General features: G+C 37.9%; 1 protein-coding gene across 4 annotated transcripts; it reads left to right on the top strand.

The window, feature by feature from the left end:
• Positions 1 to 1,036: 1,036 nt before the first annotated feature.
• On the top strand, positions 1,037 to 27,460 carry SNX16 (sorting nexin 16). Of its 4 annotated transcripts, none has more exons than XM_077186805.1 (8): positions 1,037 to 1,122; positions 5,599 to 6,063; positions 10,190 to 10,276; positions 13,613 to 13,761; positions 18,376 to 18,445; positions 22,569 to 22,705; positions 25,579 to 25,695; positions 25,951 to 27,460. In XM_077186805.1, the coding sequence occupies exons 2-8, from the start codon at positions 5,692 to 5,694 to the stop codon at positions 26,054 to 26,056; spliced, it is 1,038 nt and encodes a 345-aa protein (XP_077042920.1). In that variant the 5' UTR covers positions 1,037 to 1,122; positions 5,599 to 5,691; the 3' UTR covers positions 26,057 to 27,460. The 4 variants fall into 4 exon arrangements, with proteins under 4 accessions (XP_077042920.1, XP_077042933.1, XP_077042927.1 ...); XM_077186812.1 differs by lacking the exon at positions 1,037 to 1,122 and adding an exon at positions 1,569 to 1,747; XM_054632125.2 differs by lacking the exon at positions 1,037 to 1,122 and adding an exon at positions 2,219 to 2,540.

Raw genomic sequence — 27,460 nt, 5'->3', positions numbered from 1 at the left:
ATGAATACGAGCTACCCTGCCAAATCTGAGACTACTTCCGGAAAGACTAGCATCCAGAAAAACCACTAAGTTCAAAATTAATTCCAGACAGCCCAATGTGAGGCTGAAATAACATGACAGAGCAGGGGGAAAAAAATACTAAGCACAGAAAAAAAATTCCCTAATATGCTAGGAATATAATCCCAACGAAAGACTCACACTCCGGTGGTAACATGAGCCCGCAGGGCAGTAATTACCCTGGGCAATGGGCAGTGCCCCTGGCCTGTCGTGTTGCAGGCACAGCCCAGATCCCCTTACAGCTGCTCTACTCTCATTTGTGTGCCCGTGCCATGCAAGATGTGTTGAGTTTATGATAAACAAGTAGAGGAGTTGTGCAACACACACAAGAGGTGCAGTGTTTTTCAGAGCCATGAACACAGGAGAGATCTCGGGGAGCGGGTATTGCATTCTTAAGTTACGTATCAAGAACGTAAAACGCATGAAGAAAGAGTACTTTTTAACAAAAATTGTGCTGTATCCGTCTTCTCCACAGCACCACACTACTGCTAACGTACCCTAAGTCACGGTGAGGTACTGATTTATTCCCACCACTATTTACGAACAGTGCTTTCCACCCCGCATCACCCAGGAAATTCCCAGATCGCTTTGATCGCTTTGAAATGTCACACGGCGCTCCCCAACCACTCCTGTCGCGCTGCCCTACACCCGCAACTCGTGGTTCAGCAGGGCTTTATGGCAGGGTTAGATGAAACCATACTAGGAGCCCACAGAGGCTTTGGCTTTCCTGTGCCCTTTGTCAGAGGCCGGGGGCTTTCCTATGCCCAGGAACCGGGAACGCGGAGTCCCCAGCCGTCGCGCACCTCCCATCCCTAAGCGCCGGCGCCAGCACCCTCAGGGGGCGGCCGCACCCCACAGGATCACACCGCCACAAACAGAACTACAAGCCCCACAATGCACCGCACCCACGCACCGGAAAGCGAAGCTCACGGTAGCCAGCGGGGCACGCCGGTCTTTGTAGTCCCTGCGCTGCCCCGTCCCTCCCGCCGCTCTGGGCAGGCCCCGCCCCCCGCACGGGGCGGGCCTGGCGGTGGCGCGGCGGAGTGGGGTGCGCGGCGGGAGCAGGTGAGTGGGGCTGCCGTGTGGGAGGGCGGGAGCGCGGGCACCGGGAATCAGGGGAGCGGGCAGGGAGGGACTGAGGCAGCGGGCAGCCCGTGGGGGAAGGCCGGGGGAGTGGAACCTCGCCGCTGCCCGTCCCACGCCCGACGAGAACGGCCCCCGACGTCTCCGTGCAGTTGTCGCAGCTCCCGCGCACCTGTGGGGAGGCGGCAATGGGCGGTGGCACCTCGGGGTTCGGTCCCTCTCGGGCGGGATGGCGGCTACGGAACCCCCCCGTTCCCCGGGGCGGGGCCTGGCCGCGCCTCCAGGTGTTTCCTCGGCCGGTTGCCGCAGCCGTGTGGAGGTACCGGGAGGGTTCCCCGGGCCTCGCCGGTATCACGGGCTCGGGGCCGCCCCTGGAGTTACGTAAAGCGGCGGCGGCGCTCCCCGAGCGCGGCCCCTCAGCGGTGGGGCCGGCCGGTCTGGTTTGGTTCTGCTCGAGTTCAGAACCGCCAGAAGCGGCGCTCCCCGACGTGCGGAGTTTGCTGCGCGGTACCCGCGGCTGTTTCCAGTTCAGACTCTTCGGGGCAGGAGTTACTCCTCTGTGTGTGAGGTGTGATAAATAGCCCCCCTATTTTGGGTGCATAAGCAGGTAAAAAATGTTGTTAGGTAACTTGGCTGAAATCGGCACAGAATGATTATTTTACAAAATCATGAAAATTGTTTCTTTATATGTTGTACTTGTTCTCTAGCTGACTTTCCTCAGTAGCACTTAAAACCTAAACATCAGAGATCAGCTTGTCTGCGTTGTCCAAACAGAGGCAGAATATATGTAACCAGATCACACATAGTATTGCATAGCTAAAAGTCTTATAAATCCAATTACAGCTGTTAAGTACGGATTGTTTTGTTTCTAATCTTTTATCCTGGAATCGTGTGGCTTATATCTTTCTCACTGAATATACAAGCCATTAGTTTAAAAAGGTTTGGAACTGCGATAGCTGCAAGCTGCAGGCAAACCCTTTTTAAGTGGTTTTATTACAGCCTATTTGCCTCTCCCGCAGAAAGGGAGGTGGCTGCTGTAAACACCAGGATAAGTTGGTGTCATGCTGCTCTTGTAGCATGTGACAGCCGGGTTCCCGGGACTGTCCTATCCTGTTTGAGATCTTGCAGTTCAGCCCTTCCAGCAAATGTTCTCTTCCTCTCCTTTCGTTCTTAACTCACACTTGGGAATCAAACTAAACAAAATACATGTCCCAAACAGGAAGCAAATTTCTTGCAGAAAGTCAAGTAAATATCTAGACAAGAAGGTGCAGTGTCTGGGGTATCTCCTAGGTGTTATGAGGGGTCTGCTGTTGAAGTTGGTGTGCTGCAATGATTCTGCTGGTTCTGTGCAGCTGGGATAGGAGCAAACTGAGCACACAAACCCTCCTTGCTGCGCCGAGGTAAGTAGGGAGTGACATGGTTTGTCTAACAGGATTCTTTTTTTTTTTAATGCAATTGTTCTCAGTTCCTTCTATTGCATGAATTGGCAGTAAACTATATTAGTAGATAAGGCTGGATTCCTAGGGCTGTGACCCTTGTTTGAGCATTGTATTTTCTTCTAATATTTAGTAGCCTTCATAAAGTGCAGATTAATTTGATTTTGAACCCTGTTGTAAATATTTTACATACTAGGAAACTGTGATACTTCTACAGTTAAAGATGGATTTACGTATGTATTTAGGAATATATATGTGTTTGTGAGTCTGGTATTATTTTTGTATATTTCTTTCAACTTTTTTACAAAAAAATATTCAAGTTAAGTGAAGCCATGTGCTATTTGCTCACTTGACCTGACATTTCTGTTACTCAGAGAATACTTTCCTGTTACTTTTCAAAGTTAGAGGAATCTGTGTGACACAGGTAGCATCAGCCCCTTTTATTTGTCTGTGGGCATGTTTACTGTGTCAGATTGAGTCAAGAATGGCCTTCAGAAGAAAACAGTGTCATCATCACCTTTAATACTCATCGACTCACAATTTAGGATGGCCTTGCAGAGAACAAAAGAGACTAAACCAGAAAATGTACCCTGGGAGCAGGCTTAGTGTAGAACAGCTGCTAATATCCAGGCCGTGGTACCGAATTAGAGCTGGTCTGGAATGGAAGCTGCTGAAGCACACACAGTGCAGGTGTTGGCCTCTCAACACCAAGGGCTTTGTCCTCAGGGTGGGCTGTGTTGAGCTCTCTTGCTTGCCAAATTGGTGCAGCTGCTCAGAAATTTGTGTGCAGTTAAGAGTAATGTGTAGTAAGTAAACAAGCTCAAGATAGTGAGTTCTTGACTGGCATTTCACTTTAAAGGAAGAAGTTCTTCTAGGAAAGACTGTTCACAACTATTGTAACTGGTAAAAATGTCACTGTGGGGTTTTAGGTTTGGTTTGGTTCTTTTTATGAAGTGATGAACAGCACAAGGTTTTTTTGCATCTTAAAACTCCATGAACTCCTAGGTTAGCTTCAACAGATAGCCCCTGAGATGTGGGTTTATTTTCCACTCCAGGTTCACAATCATGCAACAGAGGATAATCACTTTTTACATATAGATTGATTTTTTGCAGTCTAGATTCACTTAGGTTCTTCCTTTTACAGGAGTTTAATCCTATACCTCCCAATAACATAGCTGGGTGGGACATTGTTTAAAGGCATGCTCTCAATTCCTTGTGCTGGTAGTAGTATGGAAGAGTCACTGAAGTGGCAAGTGAAAAAGTAGTTACCTTTTTTAGTGTTTCATTTAGATATTGTTCAGAGAATATGGGTATAGAAAATTTATCAGACAATGCTTCACACCTTGCATAAAGAAAAATCATTGCAGAGCTTATTGTTTGAGGCAGAAGATAGATTTTCTTACTGAGATGTGGGTGAAAAAAGGGATTTAGATCTGGTGTAGCTCCAGGAGAACATCTTGTCTCAGGACAGGTGTGACTTGCTTCTCTCACACAGAGTAAGGCCGAGGCAGGTCAGATGTCTGACACATGGCTTCACTCCCACAGCCAAGCCCAGGACTGTGCTGCAACAGAAGCTGCTGGATACTTCAAATCCCATCCCTGACCAGCTGAGTGAGTCAGCAGGGGTTTATGATACTGAGTTCAGCTCCCTCAGATGCTGCTGAGTGTCCAGCCACATTCCACAGTGAAGCAGAGATATTCCCAAGAAATTACTGTCAGTTTAAAGTTGTTCTCCTAGTCAAGTTAACTGAGTTTTCTGACAGACAGTGTGTGACAACTTCCTGAAGTAGCTGACTAAGTTTGTTTTTGCTTTACTCAAGGAATTTGTTCAAGAGAATTTTTCAGTCTTCCTCATGCTGGTTCATTTAAAATTTATGTCTCTATTCCTGTGCTCTAGTATTAATTTAGACCAAGACAGGGAAAGCATCGCTTCATGCTCACAATGAGGAATCTCATTTGGTTTTACTGCAGTAGGTGATTGATTGTCTGATGTGAATCAGGTTGGCGGTTTCCCATTTCACAGCTTCCTGCAACCTCCTGGTTGATTAGTTTATTCCTGGCTAAATGGATCATGGCTCAAATCCTGTTAATCCAAAGAGATGGCATTTAATTTGCATCTTGTAAGAGCTCTTCTTTGGGTACTTTGTTAAAATGAGGAGATGGTGCTTTTTTGGCAGTTTGATACTGCTGTCTTAATTTTACTTCCCTTTTTTTCCAGAAGTGTATACACATGCACACAAAAGACTCATTTGAAATGCTTTTTTTGAAGAAAAAAATTTTTCATTTCTTTTTTTTCTGTACACTTTTTTTTTCTATTTTAATCTTCTGGAATGGAAAACTACCTGCTGTAACAACCCTGCTTTTATTGTGCATGCTTGTAAAACTTAATTGCTGCAATTCAGACTCCAGAAAATGTGCACATTTTACATTGTGACAAATGTCTGTAGCATTATATACAACAGAGTTGTTTTGAAAAAATATTTTGCATTGGAAACAGATCCACTATACTTCAGTGAATGTGTAATATGCAAATATGTTTTCACCTGAGTTGTTTACTGTCATATCTTTTGATTCATGTCATGTATATTGTTGCCTGTGTGTTTGGCTTGCATAGTCTGCAGTGGATATCTTACAGAACCAATTCTGAGAAAACCTTCTTTACTGTTTAGATGAAATAGTCACTGAAACTACTTCTAATATGCCAGAAAAATTGCTGACTCTTTGGATAAAACCAAATAACACTTAATTCTTAAAGAACAAAAGGATTTTTCTCTTTTGTAATCTTGCTTTACCTCTTTGCCATTTTAATAGCTGTGGAAGACAGAACACTTGTAAAGCTGTCTGTCAAATAGTTGAGGTATAACCTAAAAGCACCATTTTATATGAGCCAGATTCTTTGTGAAAGTGTTTTACCATCAATACTGCTATGTACCATCTCAGAGCTAATACAGATTCTTTCCCAAAGCTCTTAGTGGTGCTTTGACTTAAAAATGACAGCAATATTTTCTGTCCTTAATTGCAGGTACTGTTCCTGAAAACAAGAGCAGACATGGTTTACACAGCGAATGAAGCTTAAATTCCTGGACCAAAAACTGAGGGCCTGTTTTCATGAAGGATGGCAACACCATATGTTCCTGTTCCTATTCCTATTGGAAGTTCATCATCCAGCTTTACAAACAGAAACCAAAGAAGTTCTTCCTTTGGGAGCATTTCAACAAGTTCAAGCTCCTCAAAAGGACAGCTGGAGGACTCTACAGTTGATAGTTTTAAAAAGATGAGCATGCCTGACCAGATTGGTTCCACATCATCTGCCTGTAGCAGTCCCCTTGTTAGGACTAAATTTACAGGTCTGGATACATCCATAGAATACAGTACTCAGCCTGTAGAAGAAATAGAGCAGAATGAAGATTCCAGGACCTGGGAAGATCGACCATCCACACCTACTATTCTGGGCTATGAGGTGATGGAGGAAAGGGCAAAATTCACTGTAAGTTTTGGGCATAGTAGAGTTGATCCTGTAATGACAAGATAGCAATTGAATGTGCTTTGCATTGTCTTTCATGAATTAATCCTGCAGTTCAGGGATGTTACCAGTTTAGCTTCAAAGTACTTCCTGACAGGAAAATACCATTCTTGTTATACAGGTGGGAAAATAGGGATTAGAAAGCAGTCTTTCCTGCAATTGTGTATGTAGAATAGAAGGAATTAATTCTGTTTCATGTATCAATTTATGCTGGAAAAGTCAGGAATTCCTTGCAGCTACAATTACTTATGAAATTGAGCTTGTGTAAGTTCTGTGTAATTAAACTTCTTAAGTAAAATGCAGTCTTCTATTTGGCATGAATGATAAGAAACCTTGATGTTAGCCCTTTGTAGTTATAAGTAACTTATAACATTTCTGTTAAAGTGCAAACATGTGGGTTTCAACTTCTTGCCCAGCTCAGTTTCTAGTAAGGGGAAATCTGTTCTGCAAACAGAGTAGGAAGTTGCTTATGCCATATCTTGTGCCAGAACAATAGCCTACCTGGTTTGTATTGATTTTTCTCAAAGTGCACTGTAGCTGGCAGTTCATTTTTTTTGCATGCCATGAGTATATCAGTGTACTTCCACATTTCTTTCTGTGCATGTTGTTGAAATATTTCTTTGAGTTTATACAATGGTGCTTGTGGGACTGATGGCTGTTTGTTACTGATTATTAATTATATTACTTAAGATGAAAAAATATTAATTAGAAAGAGATAAGGAGGAGGAAATACTGGACAAGCTTTATTTTTCCTCCTGTTTTCTTATAGATTAGAGAAGTGCAGAATCTTTATGGCAGTTAAAATAGTAATGAAATCAAGATCTTTTAGCCAGAAGTTGAGTAATGATGCTTTTTAATTATTTGAGAATGATACCCTGTCTTTTCCTGAGATTTTCAGCTTCTAACATCTTCGTGCATGTTAGCATAAGAGAAGAGCAAAATTTTTTTCACGGGTAAATTTAAAAAATTGTTTTTAATAATAACCTTCAAAACCAAAACAATAATTGATATTGTTATATGTACAAGGATTAATCTGCAAATACCACAGAATCATTTAGGTTGGGAAGAACATCTAAGATCAAGTCCAGCCTTTGGTCACCCCCTTGACAACCAGATGATTGCACAAAGTGCCACATCCACTCATTTCTTGAGCACCTCCAGGGACGGTGCGTTCACAACCTCCCTGGGCAGCTCATTGCAATGTTTAACCACCTTGTCCATGAAGGAATTCTTCCTGATGTTCAACCTGAGCCTCCCCTGGCACAGCTTGAGGCCTCTTGTCCTGTCACTGGTTGTCTGGGAAAAGAGACTGACCCCCACCTGGCTACAGCCTCCTTTGAGGCGGTTGTAGGGAGCCTCCTTTTCTCCAGGAAAATGTCCCCAGCTCCCTCAGCCACTCCTCACATGACTTAGCCTCTAGACCTTTCATCAGCTTGTTGCCCTTCTTGTCTTTCTTGAAGACACTGCCAAGACATGATCCAGTGTGCCTGTAAGGTGTTCTGTATTAACAATGGCAACTTTCTCTCATGATTGTATGTGGAAGGCCAGGTCACAGTACAAGTGAAACATTCTTCCATTGTAAAATTCTTGGATCCATTTTTGCTCTTCCTGATTTCACTTCTATTGATGAGCTGGTTTCTGAAACCACACAATTAACTGTTTGTTTTCAGTTGCATGTTCTGCATGCAGTTTGCTCTTGTACATTAAAGCCAGCAAGTAATTAGTCCTTAGAATTTGAGTTGCTTTTGCAGTGCTAAATCAGTGAGATTTAGAAGACAGCGGAAGACAGTGGAAAGCAAATTAAATCACTTGTAAAAGAGACGAGACTCAATTGCTGAATTCTTTTTTTACTGTTGGTTGCATCTCATAGTTTCCAAAAATAAGAATCTGATTTGGCTTAATGATGTCCAAGCTTCAGGAGTGAAATGTCAGTGCATGTTAGAGTACATGGTTGCTGAAGCTTATGGGAGAGAAAACCTAGGCTGAAAAATATCTCCTTGTAAACATTTAGTCTTAAATGAATTTGAAGTCCTGGAATATTCAATTAGCACTCTTTTTCTTTTTTTAAAGCCAAGTAGAAATGATAATAAGATGCTGAATCAGCCAGAGAATGTTGCCACATATGGGTGTATTTTCATTGATGATTTTTATTTATAAAATAAAGCAATTCATGATTGCGTGCAATAAAATGAATTTGTTGAATTAATTTGTGATTTTTACCCCTGCTTGTATGAAGGAACTGAGAAGTTTTTTTGTAATATTCTAGTTCTTACTTGTTAATTGCAAACCTTAAAGAAAAGCCAAAAAACACCCAACCACCTTTTTTTGAACTCTGACAGGAAAACCAAATATGTTTGTTTCAGGTTGCCCATAATTTTGAGGCTATTTAATCACAAGTTGATTGCACTCCCTGTTACAGTTAAGTTCACTGTAATTGGTGAACTTTTTTTTTTTAAAGTTATCTAATGTTCACTTGGAAATTATTCCTTTTTTTCTTATATACATGTTTAAATAATACTTTTGCAGAAGTTATAGTAGAATACAGAATAGAATACTGATTAGCAAGTAAATTTGCACGCATATTCCAAAGTTTCTTGTTCTGTGTTTTACTGTGTACTGGCAGAGTCGTCACAATTTTACATTTATTTATTAATTTCATTTATGAAAATAAAACTGCTTATACTTTTAGTATGACAGTAAAGTAATAAAATATTTGGATAAGCATTTAGACATAAAATGGAAGGCAGAAAAATTATATTTTAATGTTGGTCCTGTAAGCCAGTCCTGCAGCTTGAATTTTAAAAGCTAATAGCTTTTTCCTCTGTCACAGTCCATGACTTCCACAGATGATATGTCTTGAAAGTGAAATTGTGTTTAAAACATAGATAAGAGAAGTACTTGCTGAAAAATTGCTTTTGATTTGCACCATAGTTATCTGTAGTTTCTGTAATTATCTGGAACTTAATATATTGTGGAATACAAAATTGCTAGAAACAGTCTCAGACCTGTACAGAAGTTGGCTAGCACCAGGGTTATCACATGTTGGGACTGCAGTAAGAAAAATACACTTACCAGCTGAGACAACCTGCTGTGACAGCATGAAGTACTGGAGAAGATTTAAGTATGTAACAGATTAGAAAATGTTTTAAATAGAATTTGGTTAAATGAGGGATCATTTATCATTATGATTCTAAAAATACCTTTTTCTTTCTTGTATTATATTTTTTACATAAAGACTGGGGAAAATAACCCAGTACAATTGAAAGAGAGTACCTGTCTTTCCCTGTGTTGGAGAGAGTAAGGTTATGACATTGGACACTGTTTAATGTTTTCTAGTTGAAGTTGTATTGGTAGATTCATTGTGTTCAGACACTGGAATATTAATCCTCCTAGAAAGTAATTGTAGTGTTGTCATCATCATTATCATCATTGTTTTGTTTCTTTTTACCTTTGCTTTTAAATAGGAATATGGTACTGCTGTGCTGTTATCTTGCTAAATCTGATTCAAAGTATCCATTACTTCAGTTACACAGTGATGATATCATCGTTCTGGTGCAGTTTTCTAGTGAAATCATATTTGCCTGGAAAGACTAAACCTAATGTTCAAGACAAATGCAATGGAGGATGTAATTTTATTCTGCATCGTTTCTCCTTGTGAAACAAGTGAGATGAGACATTTTGAAACAATATCACACACAGTACCTGATGATTAACAGTCATCTTAAAAACAGAGAGGCCTCCAGGATCAATGAGTGAAACTGTAATTTTGCAAAGGTTAAAGTAGATCACAGAAACACACTTCCCTTACTTTTTTGATAGCTGAGCCATTTGTTCTGCTTGGCAATACATTCTTTCTTATAGACAGAAATAGTTATATGTATTTAGGAGTTACAGGAACTCCGTCCTTAAATTCTGAAATCAATTTAAACTCTTTGTACTGATAGTTGCTATTTGCATTTCTTTTACTCCAATTAAGATTTTTTTATCCACAGGTTTTGTTTCATTAAGAAATAGAAGGTCATTTCAGCCTTCCAGACAATGCAGTGTGAAGTTTTGCACATTTTTCTTATATTTCTGTCTTTCCACACAGGTATACAAAATACTGGTGAAAAGAAGTCCAGAGGAAAGCTGGGTGGTGTTCAGACGGTACACAGATTTCTCCAGGCTTAATGACAAGGTGATTAATTATAAGCTGGTAAATTCTCACCTATCTTACCTCACTTCTTTCATGTCTTATATTTTTGTCACATCTTCTTTGTGACATCATCTGTCTTATTTTTTTCTGATTTTAATGCATATAAAACACATGCTGTATTAATAACTGGAAAAATACGATTCCTCATTTTTTCAAAGATACAATTAAACAGCTGATGTAAAGAAGATGTAACAGGTTCATCTAAAGCTGTTAAGTATGCTTCAAACTTTATATTTATTCCCAGTTTATATGATAAAGGAATTAACTATTGAATATTTATCCCCTGCATGGAAATAGAACTAGGGGCTTGTATTCTCTTGCAGGAATGATCCAGTAGTTATTTAGTTCTTTTCTGTGTAACAAACTCTTGATTTTTTTCATCATAAAACTGAAGTTTCATGAACATAAATATGTTCTTTGTGTCTTGGTCAGTCTTCAGTTGTTTTCAGTGTCTTCAAAGTTAATAGTGAAATACTATATCACATCTTTAAAGATGGAGGAAACACCAGATGAATAGGAATTCTGGGTCTACTTAATACTTTTAGAATACTTGAAAGGAAAAAATGCTTCTCTGAAAAGCACAGGTTTTTATGATTGGTAAATAGTGTTCAGCCTATCAAAAGTAGAGAAACAATTGCCCTTTGCATTGCCAGTTCAACATGCTTTCTGCTAGAATATTCTTTCATCTTTCAACATGAGCCTTATTTCTTTACCCATTGTGAGGGATCTTTTTGTACAGGTTATCACTTTGGATTTGTGTGCCTGATCAACTAAGAGCTAAACTTAGCTGAAATTTTGAAAACGGACTTGAACTTAAAAATTTCTCTGTGTTCTTGGTTTGACTTATTTGAATATCTTCTAGGCTACCTTTGAAACACCAGTGGTGTCTAAAACTAAACTGGTAAATGTGAATTAGTTAAGAGGTTTCTTTCTGAAGAAATTCCTGTCTTAAATATAGTCTGTCTTAAATGAAGGAATGTCTTGGTATTGGCAAAAGCCTGACTTCTTTTGAGACAATGATCTTGGCATTTCAACTCAGATTTTGGAAGTCAAGTTAGACAGCAGTTTGCATTTTGAACAGCTGTGTCAGGTATAGGTAAAGAATTGGCTTACCTCCATTGACTTAATGTGGCTGTTAGTGGTTTGAAAAATCAAAATGCTGAAATACCTATTAGAATAAATACTTAAATTTTTACTCAGAAAGCCCTTAGTCTTTGCCATCAAATGTTTAGCAAAAATATTTGGCTTTTACCATTATTTCTAGGTATTAGTATTTCTGTTTAAAGGAAAAATCTCTATTTTTTAAAATTTGTGTCACTGTTAGAAGTTTTTTCACCTCTCAGTATGCATCCAAGCCATTTACTCTTTGGTCTGTAAAACATTTTACTTTTTATAATGTAGAAATATCAGCTCTAGGAGCTTAAACATACCACCATTCAGGAAATAGTAGAGAATTACAAAATAGTAACATATTAATAGTTTGAAAACACATGATGAAATGGCCATGCTTAAGAACAAAGAAGTTCACCATTTCTCCTCAAGACTGTGACTCATGTGACGTGTAATGTGTCACATGGTGATGTAGGAAGGAGTAGGAAAGGTGCTGGATCCAAGCAAGCAATCATGGCCAGAATAAGTTGTCTGACCCATGGGTTTTCCTGCTGTGTCTGAGGAGCACTCAAGAAAGAATGCCCCAGGACTGTGCTGTTGAAAATTAGTCCACTGGCAGCAGCTGGGTCTTACCTTCTTCATCCACTAAAGGAGTAATCTGTGGGTAGATGTATTCCCTCCTTAGCATTAAGCAACGTGATCCATGTGACCAGACAAGTAAAAGTACCATTAAGCAAAATCTGTGTGGTTGAGCCATTTCCCAGCAATGGTTGTCTGCACTCTTCTGTACAACTAACAGAACTCATTTTGTTACATTCAGTGGGTTCTGTCCTATTCAGATATATTCTTATATATATGAAATTAATGAGAGCTTGGTAGAAGATGAAGGAACTTTGGAGGACCAAATATAAAGATTTAAAGAAGGGTCTAATATCAAGATGAAATTCAGTAACAGAAAAACATACTTAAATAATTCAATTCAGAAATAAAGAGCAAGGCTTTGACAATAAACCATTCTGTAAATAAGGAACCAGAATTTATCATGGGCTATTTGAATAAACAATATTCGTGATGTTTAAAAAGCGCCTTATGCTGTGAAACAATAGTTACATAAGCAAAGGCGATCCATTAGTGTGGTTCTTCCTTCTAAGTGTGTAGAGAGATTCTCATTGAAGTGCAGTATCTGTTGTAAATTTTCTAAAACTTAATCTGGTGAAAGAGCTGTCCATTAGAATTTTCTATCACTGCAACATTCATATTAATATAAGCAGTGTACGCTGAACGTCTCTGACAGAAGCTGGCTAGATCCTGTATTCAGAAAAAATGATGAAACAATTCTTGTGGCAGCTGAGATATCAAATTTTATAAAACCTATTTGCTTTTTCATGTTGGTTGTAAATCCTCTGCCAGATTTTTCTTTGTCAAGCATAACTTTGAAAAATTGTTTCTTATCAAAAAGTTAAAGTATTTTTTATTATCACACATATTAGAAGAATAATTGGTACTCTTGGAGAGGTTCATTGTTATATGCTTTCATTCACTTGTATGTTTTATTTCTGAATTCAAAGAAAAAATCTGGATATTTCTGATGTCAACTATACCCCGTTGCTATTTAAGGAACTGAGAAATGCAGTTTCTACTAGGGGTTGAGCCATACTTGCATATTGAAATTTTATTATTCTGTGTGTACAAAAAACTACTCTTTACAAGAAATATCTCATGTGTTGTAATTTATTCTTCTAGCCCCCCAAGAAAGACAAGTTGCAGAGTTGTACATCTCTAATGGGGTTTTATTCTATATATGTGTATATGTAGTAGTTTTTATCCCCGAGTACATTAAAAGAAATACCACTGAAATTATTTTTCATTGATACTTTTTTTTTACAGTTTTCTTATATGTACAGACTCAAAGGTTTTAAATAGCAGACTCAGACATTAAATAACAAAGCAAAGGTTTTCATTCCTATTTTTATGTGTTAAATTTGAGGAAAAATACAAAGCACTCTACTGCATAAGGCAGCAAGTGACAGAACTGTGTCCGCAATTTAAGTTGTAATTTTGATTTTCCTTATGGTTGAGACTTGTCTTGTGCTTGAACTTTACCAGAAGTCAGAAATGTCTTATAAATCTTGAGTAAAGTCAGTGCCTGTGGCAAAATTAGTATTTTTCTCAAATTTTTTCTTTTTTTGTCTTTAATTTCAATTCCAGCTAAAAGATATGTTTCCAGGCTTTCGGTTGGCCCTTCCGCCAAAGCGCTGGTTCAAGGATAATTACAATCCTGACTTCTTGGAAGATCGACAGCTGGGGTTGCAGGCATTCCTCCAGAACCTAGTAGCTCACAAAGATATTGCTAACTGGTAGGTGATTAACCTTTGCTTGTTCATTTGTGGCTTTATTTCTGTCCATACTGCTCTTATAAAACTCATAGACTCCAGCAGTGTACCTTCAGGCAGTGTGGTGAGGGATTTCAGTAACATTAATGCTGTGCATTTGATCATTATGTCAATTAAGCAGTGTCCTTCTAAATTAGTCCCATCTTAGCATAAAAAAGTGGAACTGTGGTATTTTGTACAGGGATAACTAAAAGTTGTAATATTTAAAATGTTAGAATAATCCCATGTTTATTCCTAAAACATTACTTCTCTGTCTTTAATGCAAAATTGATAATATTGTTAATTTATACTAGGTGTGTTAGGCTTTCATAATGTAGAGTACCTACACTATTATGCAATTAGTTCTTAAAATGTGTATTAAACTACTTAAAATGTGTAATAAACTAACTATTAAAAGGTTTTTATTGACATGACGTGAAAGGAATTTACAGATTCCTGTACATAAGTAAATGTAAACCACAAATCAAAAAAGTCTCAATAGTTTAAAAAACATAATGTGTTTAGGCCAGTAAAGTGCAAAGATTTCTTTCAACAGTTTTTTTGTACAAAGTGGGAGATTCTTCCAAAGCAGGAAAATGAATAGAACGTAATTCTGACAAATGAACTGTAAAATAATTTTATTATGGACAAGAAGAGAATTTAAGTAAGCAACTTGCTAGAGGCAAAGCAGTTACTTTTAAAACCTTTGCCAGCATCAGAATTAAAAAAGATTTTAAGGTTGCTGTACTAGAGATTCTTTGAGGAATGAGTCTGAGAACCTGTCATCATCTGAAACTTCATTCAAAACAAAGAGTAAAAAATGTTCTAAAGCAAACCTAATTCCCTCAAGACTTTTAAAGGAACAAAATTTTAAAATTGCCAAGATGTGGTGTGGGACTGTGAGACCATATAGTGCTCATAGCTACTTAACTTTTTAGTAGAAGGGGTACTACTACATTTGACATGTTTTTATAAAGCATTCGACTGCTGAGTCTGGAAAATAGGGATTTGTACATCAGTCTGACTTTGGTACTGCTTGAAGTAAAAAAAAACAAAACCAATGTGGTAAGCAGGTAAATAAAAATGGTATAATGTCTTCTGTAGAGACAAACGAGTAGTTATGACAGGGCTCATATAAAATAGTTAAAAGACAAGGGGGAAAGGATTAATGGTAATTTAGGGGTGGTAGCAGTGGAATGTGTTAGATTGTAGTTGTGGACACTGATGTTCAGGACATTTTGAAATTATCTGGAGAATAGAATGAACAATGAGATCACAAACTATTGTAGAAGGATCCCGAGTACTGAGTGACTTACATCAATTTTTGTGTCTTGAAGTAGAAAGTGACAGTAAGTACACCCATACAGATTTATGAATGCAACTGGTTTTGCAACTTGGAAAATAACTATTGGTAATGATACCACTAGTTTTCTGAATCAGCTCAGTACTCAGCAATAGTCAAAAAGTTTCATTGAAATCATTAGAGGAACTTAAAAGGGGAAAAAGAAGTTATTGTTCTGGGAATCTGAACTGTCCTTCCACATAGTTCAGTGCCAAAACACAGCATTCCATCTCAAAGGAGGTGTCTGTTAGAGGTACAAAGAAAGCAAGGAAGAGCAGTGGAAGCTGCAGAAAAACTTCCCTGCAAGAAGTGTTCTCTTTAGTCTGTTGTGTTAGGTGAGCAAACAGGGTGTGTGAAATCATCAAAGGGGAGAGGGAAGGTGAGTAAGGAATTTTAATATTTTGATGATTCATAGTCATCCTGGAGTATGTCATGCTGAGTGGCAAAGCTTTGTTGTGAGATGTCAGAGACAAAGCTTAATAGGTTTAAAAAAGAAATGGGGCTCAACTTATGAGTTTCTGTGTAAGTAGCTATTAAATATGATTATATGGGTGAGGTATGCAGCTGAGAAGTTTAAAAACTTCCTAATAATTAAATTGCATAATAATAGGTGTGCTAAAAGGAATCAATCTCATCCCTAAATGTAACTTCTGTTATGCTCCTGGAGACACATTAGTGAATGGAATGGACTTGCTTAAATAGATCTGAAGTCTTTCTGCTTCATATTGTTGCAGCTAGTTCAGCATTTCAGCTGGCTTGTTTGTATCTTAGTGATGGACCATATTGGATAAAATAGTGTTTGTCATAGTTTAAGGCAAAAAATTCCAAACTCAAACTTTTAGACTGTGTTGGTTATCAGATACAAAAAGGAATTAAAATGTTTGTGGAATCAGTTTGTCTTTTGGCTAATGAAGAGATGCTGAAATTTGGTTTCTAGAACTTTTGTCTGTGTAGGGCTCTGCATGAAGACAAAATTTATTAAAAAAAATTTTATAACCTATTGATATGGTTCTAAGGTTTGGATCTGTGGAAGGTGTGAATTCTTCAAGAAGTGATTAAAATGAACGAGATTTGACCATCTAATATATTTACCCACTTATCAGAGAATAAATTTACCATTAATGGGAATTAATACTTGTACCTCACATGAGCAGTGGTGAGAATTTCACCCTGTTTTTTTCCTTTAAAACTCACCATTTACTTCTCCAGTTTTGCAAGTAAGTCAAGCTGCTTGAGTCAGACCTAAACCAAAAAAGCCTTTTTTCTTTGTAGAGAAGTCTGGTTTACTTCTCTTCATACTTTATGTACTGTATTCACAGTGGGAAATTTGCCCTTCAGGGATAGGAGACCTCATTTGGTATACCTACTTTTAATAAAACTAGATTCACAAAGTATTTTAAAAATAAAATGGAGGATAATATATGCAGGTGGCTAAATTTTTGTTTGTGTTTTATAGACTTCTTCTCTTGTTTTATGTTGTATTGAAGATTCAGTGAAAGATCAAATTGAAGTCCACCCACAGAGTTAAATAGTGGTCAGGAAAATTTCATACAACTGGTGAAGTGGGTGAAAGAAGTTTAACCTGCTAAACAGAATCTGGCTTTATATAGATGACAGAGCTGTCCTGTCTCCACCCTGTGTAAGAAGCTTGGAAGGGAGGAACTCGGCCAGCTTGAAGTCAGTGATCCCATGTGCTGCACTGCCCCTTGCTGCCCTCCCTAGTGCTGGCACTGCTCCTCCCTGGAGAGGGATGGCAGCCAGCTCGTGTGTACAGCAGCTCTGTCACAGGACAGAAAAGATCCCTGTGGTACTTTAAAGGCAGAATCTTCATTCATGAAGTGAAAGGAAGAGGTGTAACACATGGAGAGGAGAGCAGGGTCAGAGCAGGCTCTCAGAGCAAAGCTAGGCTGTGAATAAATGTTCATGCCATCAGGTGCCTATTTTAGGTAAAGAAACAACAAAGTAAATGTTCAGTGTATTTTAGATAAATGTTCTTTAGAGTCTTCTTAAAACTAAAAGTGATAGTATAATGAATGATTATTGTTTGAAGAAGTTTCTGCTCATTTTGGTTGCCAACCTGAAGCTGATTGATTAGGATGGTAGCTGGATGAAAGTTTCCTTTCTTGTGTTTGTGCTTTGTGAAAACCTCAAGTGCAGAGAATAAGTGGAAAGCAGAAAATTACTGCCTTTTGCCCTCACATTTTCCATGGGGCCCAGGTGGGAAGAAGAGACAGAAAATTAATTTTGGATTCCCATTTTTCATTTTTGTGCGCTCATTGCAGTAGGAGATGATTTAAAGATTTATAGGAGTGAGTGCAAGCACAGCATTGCTCCTAAGTTACTACTTGCTAATTAATCATGAATACAGTGTTCTAATTTGAGATTCCTTAAAGAAGAATGAATTGAACCGAACAGGAAAGTCTTAAAAAGGTGGCTGAAGGGACATGTTTGGAGATGTTTAGGAGTTCTGTGAAAAGTAATCTAAATTTGGAAGACAGAATGAGACAGATGCTTAAAATACTCTGTAGTAAACCACAGGATTACACCTACTTCTTTCTTCTGGTCTTTGCAAAACAACACACAGAGGGGGATGGTAACTGTTACACAAATCCAAATGGAATGCATTAATTTGAAATGTGTATTCAGAGATGGCTATATAGTAGATCAATGGTACATTGTCTTCTATTCTTTTATAACTTATTATTTATATAAAAATACATACTGTACATATATAAATTATATCATGTGTATATGTCAATGGATTATGATCTTAACAAAAGGGAGACAGCTGAACATGTTTCAGTGCTCATAGTTAAATCCCCTGATACTACCTGAAGGTATCTGCATATGACTTTTAACAGCATACTTTTCATCCATTGCATAATACTAATTTTATATTACTTACTTTTCTCCAGGAGAATTTTTCAAACTTCTTCAATACCAAAGTGATAAACTTGCCAATTGTCATGTAGCTACAAATTCAATGAAAAATTTTTAAAAATCATAAAAAATCATGTTTTAAAATTGCTTATTCATCCTCATAAGTTGCATTCTAAATACTGTCCCTGGTCAACACATACAACTGCGACTTAATAGTTTGTTAACCATTTATTTGTTAATTGTTGTGAATACCTGGGAGTATATTTGAGGATGTAAATTTTGTGTCACTTAAAGAAATACCTCCATTTTGTAATCATTTTTAAGTGTTTTTGCTGGTTTTGTACTTCTGGTAATTCACTCTCTTTTATTTGGTAAAGCCTTGCAGTGAGAGAATTTCTTTGTCTGGATGATCCTCCGGGTCCTTTTGACAGTCTAGAAGAGAGCAGGGTAAGTAGGATAGAAACAGAATGCAAAAAGCAGGTATTTTTTGAATATTGTAAGATCTGTATAATGATACAGAATGAAACACTTCTGTTTCTGTTCTTTCACAAAAATCACAAAATTATGTGTTTCTGGAATGGGCGAAATCTGATAAATGGTGCACACTGATTGTCTTTGACTGCTGTACTTCATCCCTATCCCATAATATAGCTTTGTTTTTGCCTTTTTTGTGTCATAGATGAAGTTTGCTTTGTAAAACTTATTCTATTCTCTTAGAAATAAATTTTACTGACATGAGCAGTATCAAGGTTGTCTAGAGCAGATGACCTTACTTTATAAAACAATTGTGTTTTCGAATTGTACATACATTGTTAGTCTTGCAGAAATTATAAATTTAGTTGAATGAGCATCATTTAACATTCATATTTGCCAGTTTGTTTGTTTTGCATGTTTGTAGGATTGCCTTGGTTCTTGTTACATTGCTATTGCATGTGAAAGATTTGGTATGTTTTTGTCACAAGCTCATATTTGATTTCCATACAATCCCTTTTCATCACTGATATTTAAGCTGATGATTTTTTTTAATTACCATAATTATTTGTTCGAATAATTTAAAAAATTTAAGTGCCTTCTTCATTGAAATTTCAGCTGTGCATGCTGTGGTGAAATCTGTGTTATTCTTCCACTGGAATTTAATCAAACCATTAAAATAGCTGTGCTGTTGTAGTTTTAGCTATTACCCATTTCTGTGAAGTTGTTGAGACAGCTGTTATAAAATTCTCCAAGAGATACCACACCTTTATGGAGTGACTGGGGTTGAAAGGGACTTCTTGGATCACCTATTCCAGCCTTCCTGGCTCAAGTGAGGTCAGCTACTGCAGGTTGCTCAGGTCCATCTCCAGTCAGGTTTTTAATGTTCTACAGAGGAGACTTCACAGCCTTTCTGTCCAGCCTGCTCCAGTGGCTGACCACCAGCACAGCAAAAAGGTGCAGCCTCTCAGGTCTCATGGACATTAGTGTATCCATTTTGTTTAAGTGCTCCCTGATCTGCTCTTCCCCTATTGCAGGTGAGTTTGTCTTGACCTTCCTTCTGGCTGCAGGGAAAGAATTACTCAATGCTGTTTTTTCCAATCAACACAACAAGTCCGTGGTTTCCCATCTTTCTTTTGTTGATGATGCACTTGTAGAATTCTTTTTTTTGTTTCTTTTCACATGCCTTGCCAGATTCAGCTCCAGGTTGTCCTTCACTTTCATAATCCCGTCCCTGTAAGATTAGACAGCAGCCCTTGTATTACTCCTGTGTCATCTCCCCATGCTTTCACCCCTAGTAGAGTTGCTTTTTATGTCTGAGCTCAGGAGACCCTTGCTCATCTACACGGGCCACCTGCAGCCTTTGCTTGTTAAGCTGTATTTACTGACCCTGCAGGTGGTGATCCTTAAATATCAGCTAGCTCTCCTGGACTGCTCTTAGCTCCAGGGTGTTTTCCCATGGATTCTTTCGTCCAAGCAGCTTTCTGAAGAGATTTGAAGTTGGCTCAGCCTGAAATCCATGGTTGTGGCCATGCTTTTTGTCTTGCTTCTGATTGTTAGGAGGAATCCTAAATTCCTGCATACTAAAAGCATCTATATCCATCCTTACTGTTTGTTGCTTTTTTTTTTTTCTTTCCCTGAACTGCCTTATACAGGAAAAGCACTGAGGTTCATGTACTTATTCCTGGAGTTCATTTTTAAAGATATCTCAAAACTTACTTCTGTTTTGCCTTTCTATTGCCATCCAAAGCATTGCAGAAAAAAAAATCTTCTGTTTTCCTGATATGGAAAATATGGATATCTTCTTTTTGGTTTATGTCTATTCTGTTATCCCAAAGACTTGCCAAAACACATTTATCTTTTCCAGGTGAGAGATACAGGTACCTGCTCCATTAGAAGCTGATTAGGCCAAGAAATTTAATCACAGAAAAGTAGGCAAAATATTCACTAATCTTTTTTTTTGTCATATCCTTGGTAGTTGTTTCCACAGATCTTTTCTCAGCCATCTCTGTTTCATGATCTGAAGAAGGAAGCAAAGCTGTCTCCTGGTTGTCCTTTCAGAAATTCAGGAATAATTAGTCCAACCTGGGGTATTAAAACTGTTCCAGACTCCAGGTGTCCAGCTGTCTAAAGAACAAGACAGCTCATTACACACTGTTCCCTTCCTCAGCTTTGGTTCACTTTTCTGCTATTACAGCATCCTTCAGAATATATTGATATTTTCTTACCCAGTTTCAAACAGTGCCTGTGTTTGCTTGGACAGCTCATACCCAGATTGCAGATATCTCTGAGTTTTTTCCAAAGGCTTTATTCAGTTCTCAGAACACTGAAACAGGTTTCAACACTTATTCAATATTTTTATCTATTTTGTGTATAGGGTAATTTCCATGTGCGTACATCTAAAGGTTGAAATAATAAACTTAATTATATTCTTAAGGAAATAATGTCTAATTTTCAGTTAGGGTATCAGCAACCTTGAATATTTTTACCAAGAGCAGAAAAATTTACTTAATTGGCTTTGCTGAAATGGGATGACTGCTTAACCACAGTGATAGCTAAAGCAATCACTATAAATGCTGTGTCAAGAGTGAGTTGCATGACACATGCTCTTGGCTCTAGTAGATATGAATAAAGCTATTGCTTAACTCATGACTGGTCTTCAAGTGCCTGTCAACAAAGATAAATTTGCTATCTGAGTCAATAAAAAAAACTAAAATTCCATGGAAAAAAACAGGGTTATTGAATTGAAAACTCCTCATTTCTTTGTATTGTATAATTACAGGAAAACTTAATATTTTAAAGATCATGAGTCTGCTTCAGTTAAAGCAAAGGATAGAATATTCTTGATGTTTGTAGCTTGTTTTAAAACTCTAGGACAAACAGTATCTTAACAGGATTATTCTTAACCGAGCTCATATTAAATGTTTATATTCAGCAGACTCTGAGTTAGTGGTTAGTTGCTGGTAATATCAAGCCAAGAAAGCCTCCCACGTGGGGCTCTTATTTATAGAGCACATGTAAATTATTAAATCAGAATTGCACATTACTGTTGGAAGGTTTGTGCTTTCCAGTAATAGATGAGGAGGCTCTGTGCCAGCTCTTCTGTCACTTCCTGCATTGGGAGGATGTTGCATTAGACACGGGCTCCTCACGTTGGGTTTTGTGATTGCTCACTGACAGATCCATCAGGCTGTGTGATACAGACATGCCATGCTCAGCAGGGGAGCCCAGCATATTTGTCATGGCTGAGTAGTTAGTGATCACAGCATCCTATTAAACACTTTCAAAATATGTTTTTACTGGTCTTCTGATTGTCATGATTTCATATTTGTCACAGGTTTTGGGTACAGAACTGTACAGCTTTGTCTTGGGTAAGGAAAGAATATGTACTTAATCCAAATATTCTTCGCATCCTGGAAATATATAGATACTTTGAAACTGACTTCCAAGTCATGTGGAAACAGAACTTATGAGGAGAAAAGGAAGCAGGGAGTTCAGTTTATGTTCCATATAGGCAAAAAGGTTCCAAATCAGAACCTACTCTTCTGGTGCCTCTCTCATTGTGAGACAAACGAATGGTATTGATGATGGTCATACAACTGACACCAAAATTGGAGGCAAGCATCAGCACTTCATTACCCTACAGTAAAATTCATACCTTTCCTCTGTGAATTCCCACAGACAGCAACACCAACTCCTTCCTCTCTCCATGACCTGCCAACCCACTCTTTTATAACACACATCCCTACTGGACACAGCTGCAACCTATTAAGGGCAAGGCTGCTTCTACTCTTTGGTAATTAGTACAGCTGCAACTCATCAGGGAGAGGCTGCCCACAGCACCATCTCCATTCTCTTATAATCCATTCTCCCACGTGATATGATTAAAGTATTTGCATTGCAGTTTAGCATAATAAATTCATCATTCAAAGCAGCATTATTAAGATAAGAATTTTTTTTTATTTACATAGCTTTTTAAGGTAATCAATCTGAAGACAAGCAGCTATAATACTGTTACAGGTTGATATTTCTAAGAGAAAAGTCAATAAAGGCAGTCCACTGAAGTTAAATTGAAGATGCACTTAAATTTGTCTTTTAGGCTTTCTGTGAAACTCTGGAGGAAACAAATTATCGCCTACAAAAAGAACTGCTTGAAAAACAAAGGGAGGTTGAATCACTGAAGAAATTATTAACAGAAAAGCAACTTCATATTGATGCTGTTGAAAGAAGAATTAGGTATGTAGAAATTTTAAGGGTTTTAGGAAGTTATCTCCATGAAAGCATTTTCTCTGTCTAGTCACAAGTGCCAGCTTTAGCTGTATCTTGGAAACCATTTTCCTTACATAACCACATACAAAGCAATATTTTCAGTAAGCTCTTTCTCATATGCTGGCTAAAAGCTATTTAGTACAAATGACTGAAAAGCTTGTCCTATCTTTTCCCTCTAAAGTAACTGTGATTGTTTCCTAATCCTTTAAGTCCTGTAAAGATAGAGCAAGATTTTGTTCTGCTTTTGAAATGTTGAAAATGTAAAATGCCCTGCTAGAGATGAGTGGGAAAATTGCTTTGATTTGTAAAATTCTGTCTGTACTCAAAGCTTTGACAGAGCATAGTGATCAAGCAGTTGTATATCTATAATAGTTTAATTTTGTTCTGAATTGCTTGGAATGAGATGCTGCAGGTACCATTTAAATAGCATGGGAGATTGTCCACTTAAACCCAAGGGAAAACAATACATGTCTGCTAAATTCTGTAACAGGAGCTGAGGAATTGATGTGCTATCCAGTGTCCCATTAGAGCTGCTGAGTCAGTATTGCAGCATTTCCTTAGCAAAAGAGTGAATTCCTATGGTCCCATTAGAACTTCACAGAACCATAGGATTATTTAGGAACCTTAAAGATCATCCAGTTTCTGCTAGACCAGGTAGTTCAAGCCCCCATCCAACCTAGCCTTGAACACTTTCAGGGATAGAGCAGTCACTTGTCTGGGCAACTTGTTCCAGTGCCTCCCACCCTCATGGTAAAGAATCTCTTCCTAGCATGAGATCAGATGAAAAAAACATTCCCTCTGCATGTGTGTCAGACCGTGAAGGAGGCAGTGAAGAAATTTATTAAAAAAAAATTAAAATAACTTTTATTTTAATACTGAGTGGGTTGCTGAGTCCAGCATATCCAGGTTGACTAACAAATCACACCTTAAAATGTTCTAGGGAACTACCTTTGAAAAAGGCTTTAAATGCAATTATTATGACTGAAAATTCTGATCAGAATACCATATTCAGTTTGTTGCTTACTCCTGAAGGCAAGTAATTACATTTCAAAGATCCCTGTTTGATAACAAAGTTTTGACATGCTGCTGCCTTAAATAGTGAAATAGTCAGGAAAAGTTAAATAACTTGCATTTGGCTAAAACATCATGATAGGGACTTCTGTGTGCCAGAAAATAAAAAGGTTTGAATAGCAAACAGGGACTTGATATTTTAATGTTTTCCCTGAAGATAGATTGTTTTTTAAATACTCAAACACACTGCTAATTTCCCAGACATATAAAATTAGTAAAAGACAGCCACATAGTGTCTGACGTCTTGATGAAAAATAACTTCTGTGACTTCTGGCTGTAAAAAAAAAAAAAAAAAAAAAAACAAGTTTTTTCAGTAAAGAACTTCAGCTTGTCTGATAGTAAATGAACCCAAAAGAAATGTGTCTGTCTTTGGCCTTGTTGAAGTAGAATTTTTATTTGATGGCCTAACAAGAATTAAGCACCTTATGCCTACACGCTCTAAAGGCCAGGTACCTACAATGGATGTGAGGCAGAAGGGGACAGCTGGACAAGTCCTGAGACTTGCAGGATTTTATGGTTTTTTCTGGATTTGGCTCAAACATAGGCTGGTAGTCATGTTACAGAATGCTGTTAAGCCTTTACATGAAATGCATGCATTAAAATAAAATAACAGTAGTTAGAGCAATTTTAAAAGGGAAAGAAATATAGTAGTATAACTTTAAACACAAAATGGATCACAAGCTTTTGTTTCCAATTCAATGCTAAATTGATGTATGATTTCCACATAGAGAATTGGTTTGGAAAAAAGGATTTCTTTGGTCAATCTATGTGACCATATTCCCATTTGTAGCTAAGCTAGCTGGACCATTATCTTGTGTTGCCATTAAGAAAAAAATTGTCTTTATCACTAATGGAAAAATGTATTGCTTTGAAACTTAGTATGTGGTTTTGTAAAGTTACAGTGAGAAACTTGAGAAACTATTGAAGAAATCTTCTTGTCATCCTCCTGTCTTCCTTTTGACTATATTTTGATTATAGTCCTTCTGCTGTTTAGGCAAGACATGTGTGGCTTAGTCTGAATGTAATTTTTTACCTTAAGTCATACACACTTCTCTGGGACTTGAATTTTGTGAAGTTACTAAATTGTCATGCAACCAGAGAATGATGAAATGGCCTGGGTTGGAAGGGACCTGAAAGAGGATGTAATTCCCAACCCCCTGCCATGAACAAGGACACCTTCCACTAGACCAGATTGCTCAGAGCTCCATCCAGCCTGGCCTTGAGCACTTCAAGGGATGGGGCATCCTCAACTTCTCTGGGCAGCCCATTCCAGTGCCTCAGCACCATCACAATAAAGATTCTTTTCCCTAATATCCAATCTGAACCTACCCTCTTTCAGTTCAGAGCCATTCTCCCTTGGGGAAGAGTCCTGTCACTACAGGCTCTTGTAAAAAGTCTCTCTGCATCTTTCTTTTAGGTTCCTTTGAGGTACTGGAAGGCTGCAATTAGATCACCACAAAGCCTTCTCTTTTCCAGGCTGAACAATCCCAGTTCTCTGAGTCTTTCCTCATAGGAAAGGTTCTCCATCTCTCTAATCATCTTGGTGGCTCAGAGATGTAGAGGACTGAATATAGTTCAGGAATAAGCAGCTGGAGCAAATAAACTGTTTAAATAGTACTAGTCAAAGAAATGGGGCATGCAGGAGTGAGATTGAAAGGTTACTTTCAATCTTTTTGCAGAAACTGCCAGGGCTAAAATGAAACAAACAGTTCTTCAGTGACAAATGTTTGCTGTATGGATTGGTGGTACTCTGTTCTTATCTGTTGTAGGGATTTATCTTTAGGAAAAATGACTCGTCAAATGTCAGGAGAAGAAAGTGAGTGCAGTGGTGAGGTGGAGTCTTCTGCAGTAGAAGCAGACCAGGGTACCCTGGGTGAGGACAGCTGGTAAATACTATTATTTTACTTGTATTTTAGTTATTCTTAAAGTATGTGTTTTCAAATGTTTAGTCTTGCATTAAATCTGTGCAGCTGAGAAATTCAGCATTTTACTGCACCTCTCTGCTGCATTAAGCCCCTCAGGATAGATAATTTTAGATCTGGAATAAGAGATAAGTTAAAAAAGCAATGTTTTGTGTATTGTCTGCCTAAAATGGCTTTAGAAAATCATACCAGTTTCCATTTATTGATCTGTCTTTGCAGCTCAGACAAAGAGAACCATGAGCCATGCTGGAGTGGCTCTTTGGCTGGAAATTCTGTCCCAGAAATTGAAGTTGCTGAAGTAGCCTATACCACGGATGAAGAATAGCTGAGCAGCAGTGGCTGTTACCTGGGAAAGGTTCATGTTAAGGGTGTATCTGTGGGTAGCATCATAGAGGAGCTGTGAAGAATTCACAGCAAAGAGCAAGAATGCACATATTGAATGTTTACATAAATCCTTACAAATTATTAATGTAAGAAATATATCCAGTGCTGCTTTGATTTCAGTTTTTATCTAGCCTTTATATATTTAATATATTGAAGTCTAATAAGGGCTAAAATCAGCTAAAGTTTAGATAGTGTATATACTCAATTTGGCTGACTTTCCTAGCAGAATGACAAAAGTTTCACAGTAAATCATGGAACACATCTAACTCATATGTCATATATTGCCACTGTTGTGACACATTTGATGTGTTCATCTGTTTGGTATTTGTGTTTTCTTATAGCCATAAAATAATGCTTGCTGAAGTGAAAATGGACTCATTTGTGTATAGGAATGGAGAAGGTGTTTGTTTTACATTCTAAAGTTGAAGAAAGTTTCTCTGGAAGTTTTATGCAATGCAATAGGAGAACTTCCAGTACCAAGAGCAAAGTAGTTACACGATGGAATCATAGTTGGACATTGTAAAATGGTCATTTTTGCTGAAAGAACTGATCTGAGACCCCCAAAACACTGTGTATTTTCATCCCAAGATAGCATGCTGTAATACTTTTTGTTCAGTAATGCTGCTTTGAAAATCTGGGATACCTTTGTTATATACATGTAACACGTAACAACAAAATCTGTAAATTTGCCTTTTACTCAGAACACTACCTCTTACCACCTTGCTAATGCATTCATGTTTGTTTAAAAGTATTCCAGATTATATGGAGGCTATTGAAAGACTTGTAAAGAAGCCATATTTTTTCCTGCACAGTTCATAACTAGATTGAATCTAGTCGCAGTGTATTTTTGTTTCAATATATTGTACACATGGGGATGTTGGTACCTATGTTGTATAGCCTATTTTTCAAAATGTATTAAGACAGGAGATGCACTTTATAATTAAGACTCCATTGTGCCAAGTTCAGTTGGCTAATTAGTTGAGAAATGGGAGTTGCAGCGAGAGGATTATGTAGTGCCTTTTTGTATTTTACTTGTTCATTACTGCAGAATTTTGTTACAGTGCTCTGGGTCAGTTCTGTGGAATCTTTGATACAGCATTTTTCTGTTCTTCCCTTATTTACTGAAAGTGCCTTGTTTTATTATGCTTTTCCAATAGAAAGAATGCTGTTTTGTTTTAATTTTTTTTTTCCCTATACCACCCACATTGTTGTTTAATGTTGTCAATATGCAATGTCTTTGTGCTGGAGTTTTCAAAGGGAGCTTTGTACTTCAGGCTATGCATACAATGACCTTTATGCAGAACTGTATAAACCTTCCTGGTGAAATAAAACTATGGACAAAACA

This window comes from Agelaius phoeniceus, chromosome 1, assembly GCF_051311805.1.
Source record: "Agelaius phoeniceus isolate bAgePho1 chromosome 1, bAgePho1.hap1, whole genome shotgun sequence".
Lineage (NCBI taxonomy): Eukaryota > Metazoa > Chordata > Aves > Passeriformes > Icteridae > Agelaius > Agelaius phoeniceus.
Note: the sequence above shows the minus strand (reverse complement) of the source record. Positions and strands in the feature narration are given on the sequence as shown.

What these genes read in the sequence shown, in the direction of transcription:
- SNX16 (XM_077186805.1), top strand. Translation starts at nt 5,692, where the DNA reads ATGGCAACACCATATGTTCCTGTTCCTATTCCTATTGGAAGTTCATCA. An exon ending in GCTGTTGAAAGAAGAATTAG is followed by an intron (nt 22,706 to 25,578) that starts GTATGTAGAAAT and finishes TATCTGTTGTAG; the next exon opens with GGATTTATCTTTAGGAAAAA. An exon ending in ACCCTGGGTGAGGACAGCTG is followed by an intron (nt 25,696 to 25,950) that starts GTAAATACTATT and finishes CTGTCTTTGCAG; the next exon opens with CTCAGACAAAGAGAACCATG.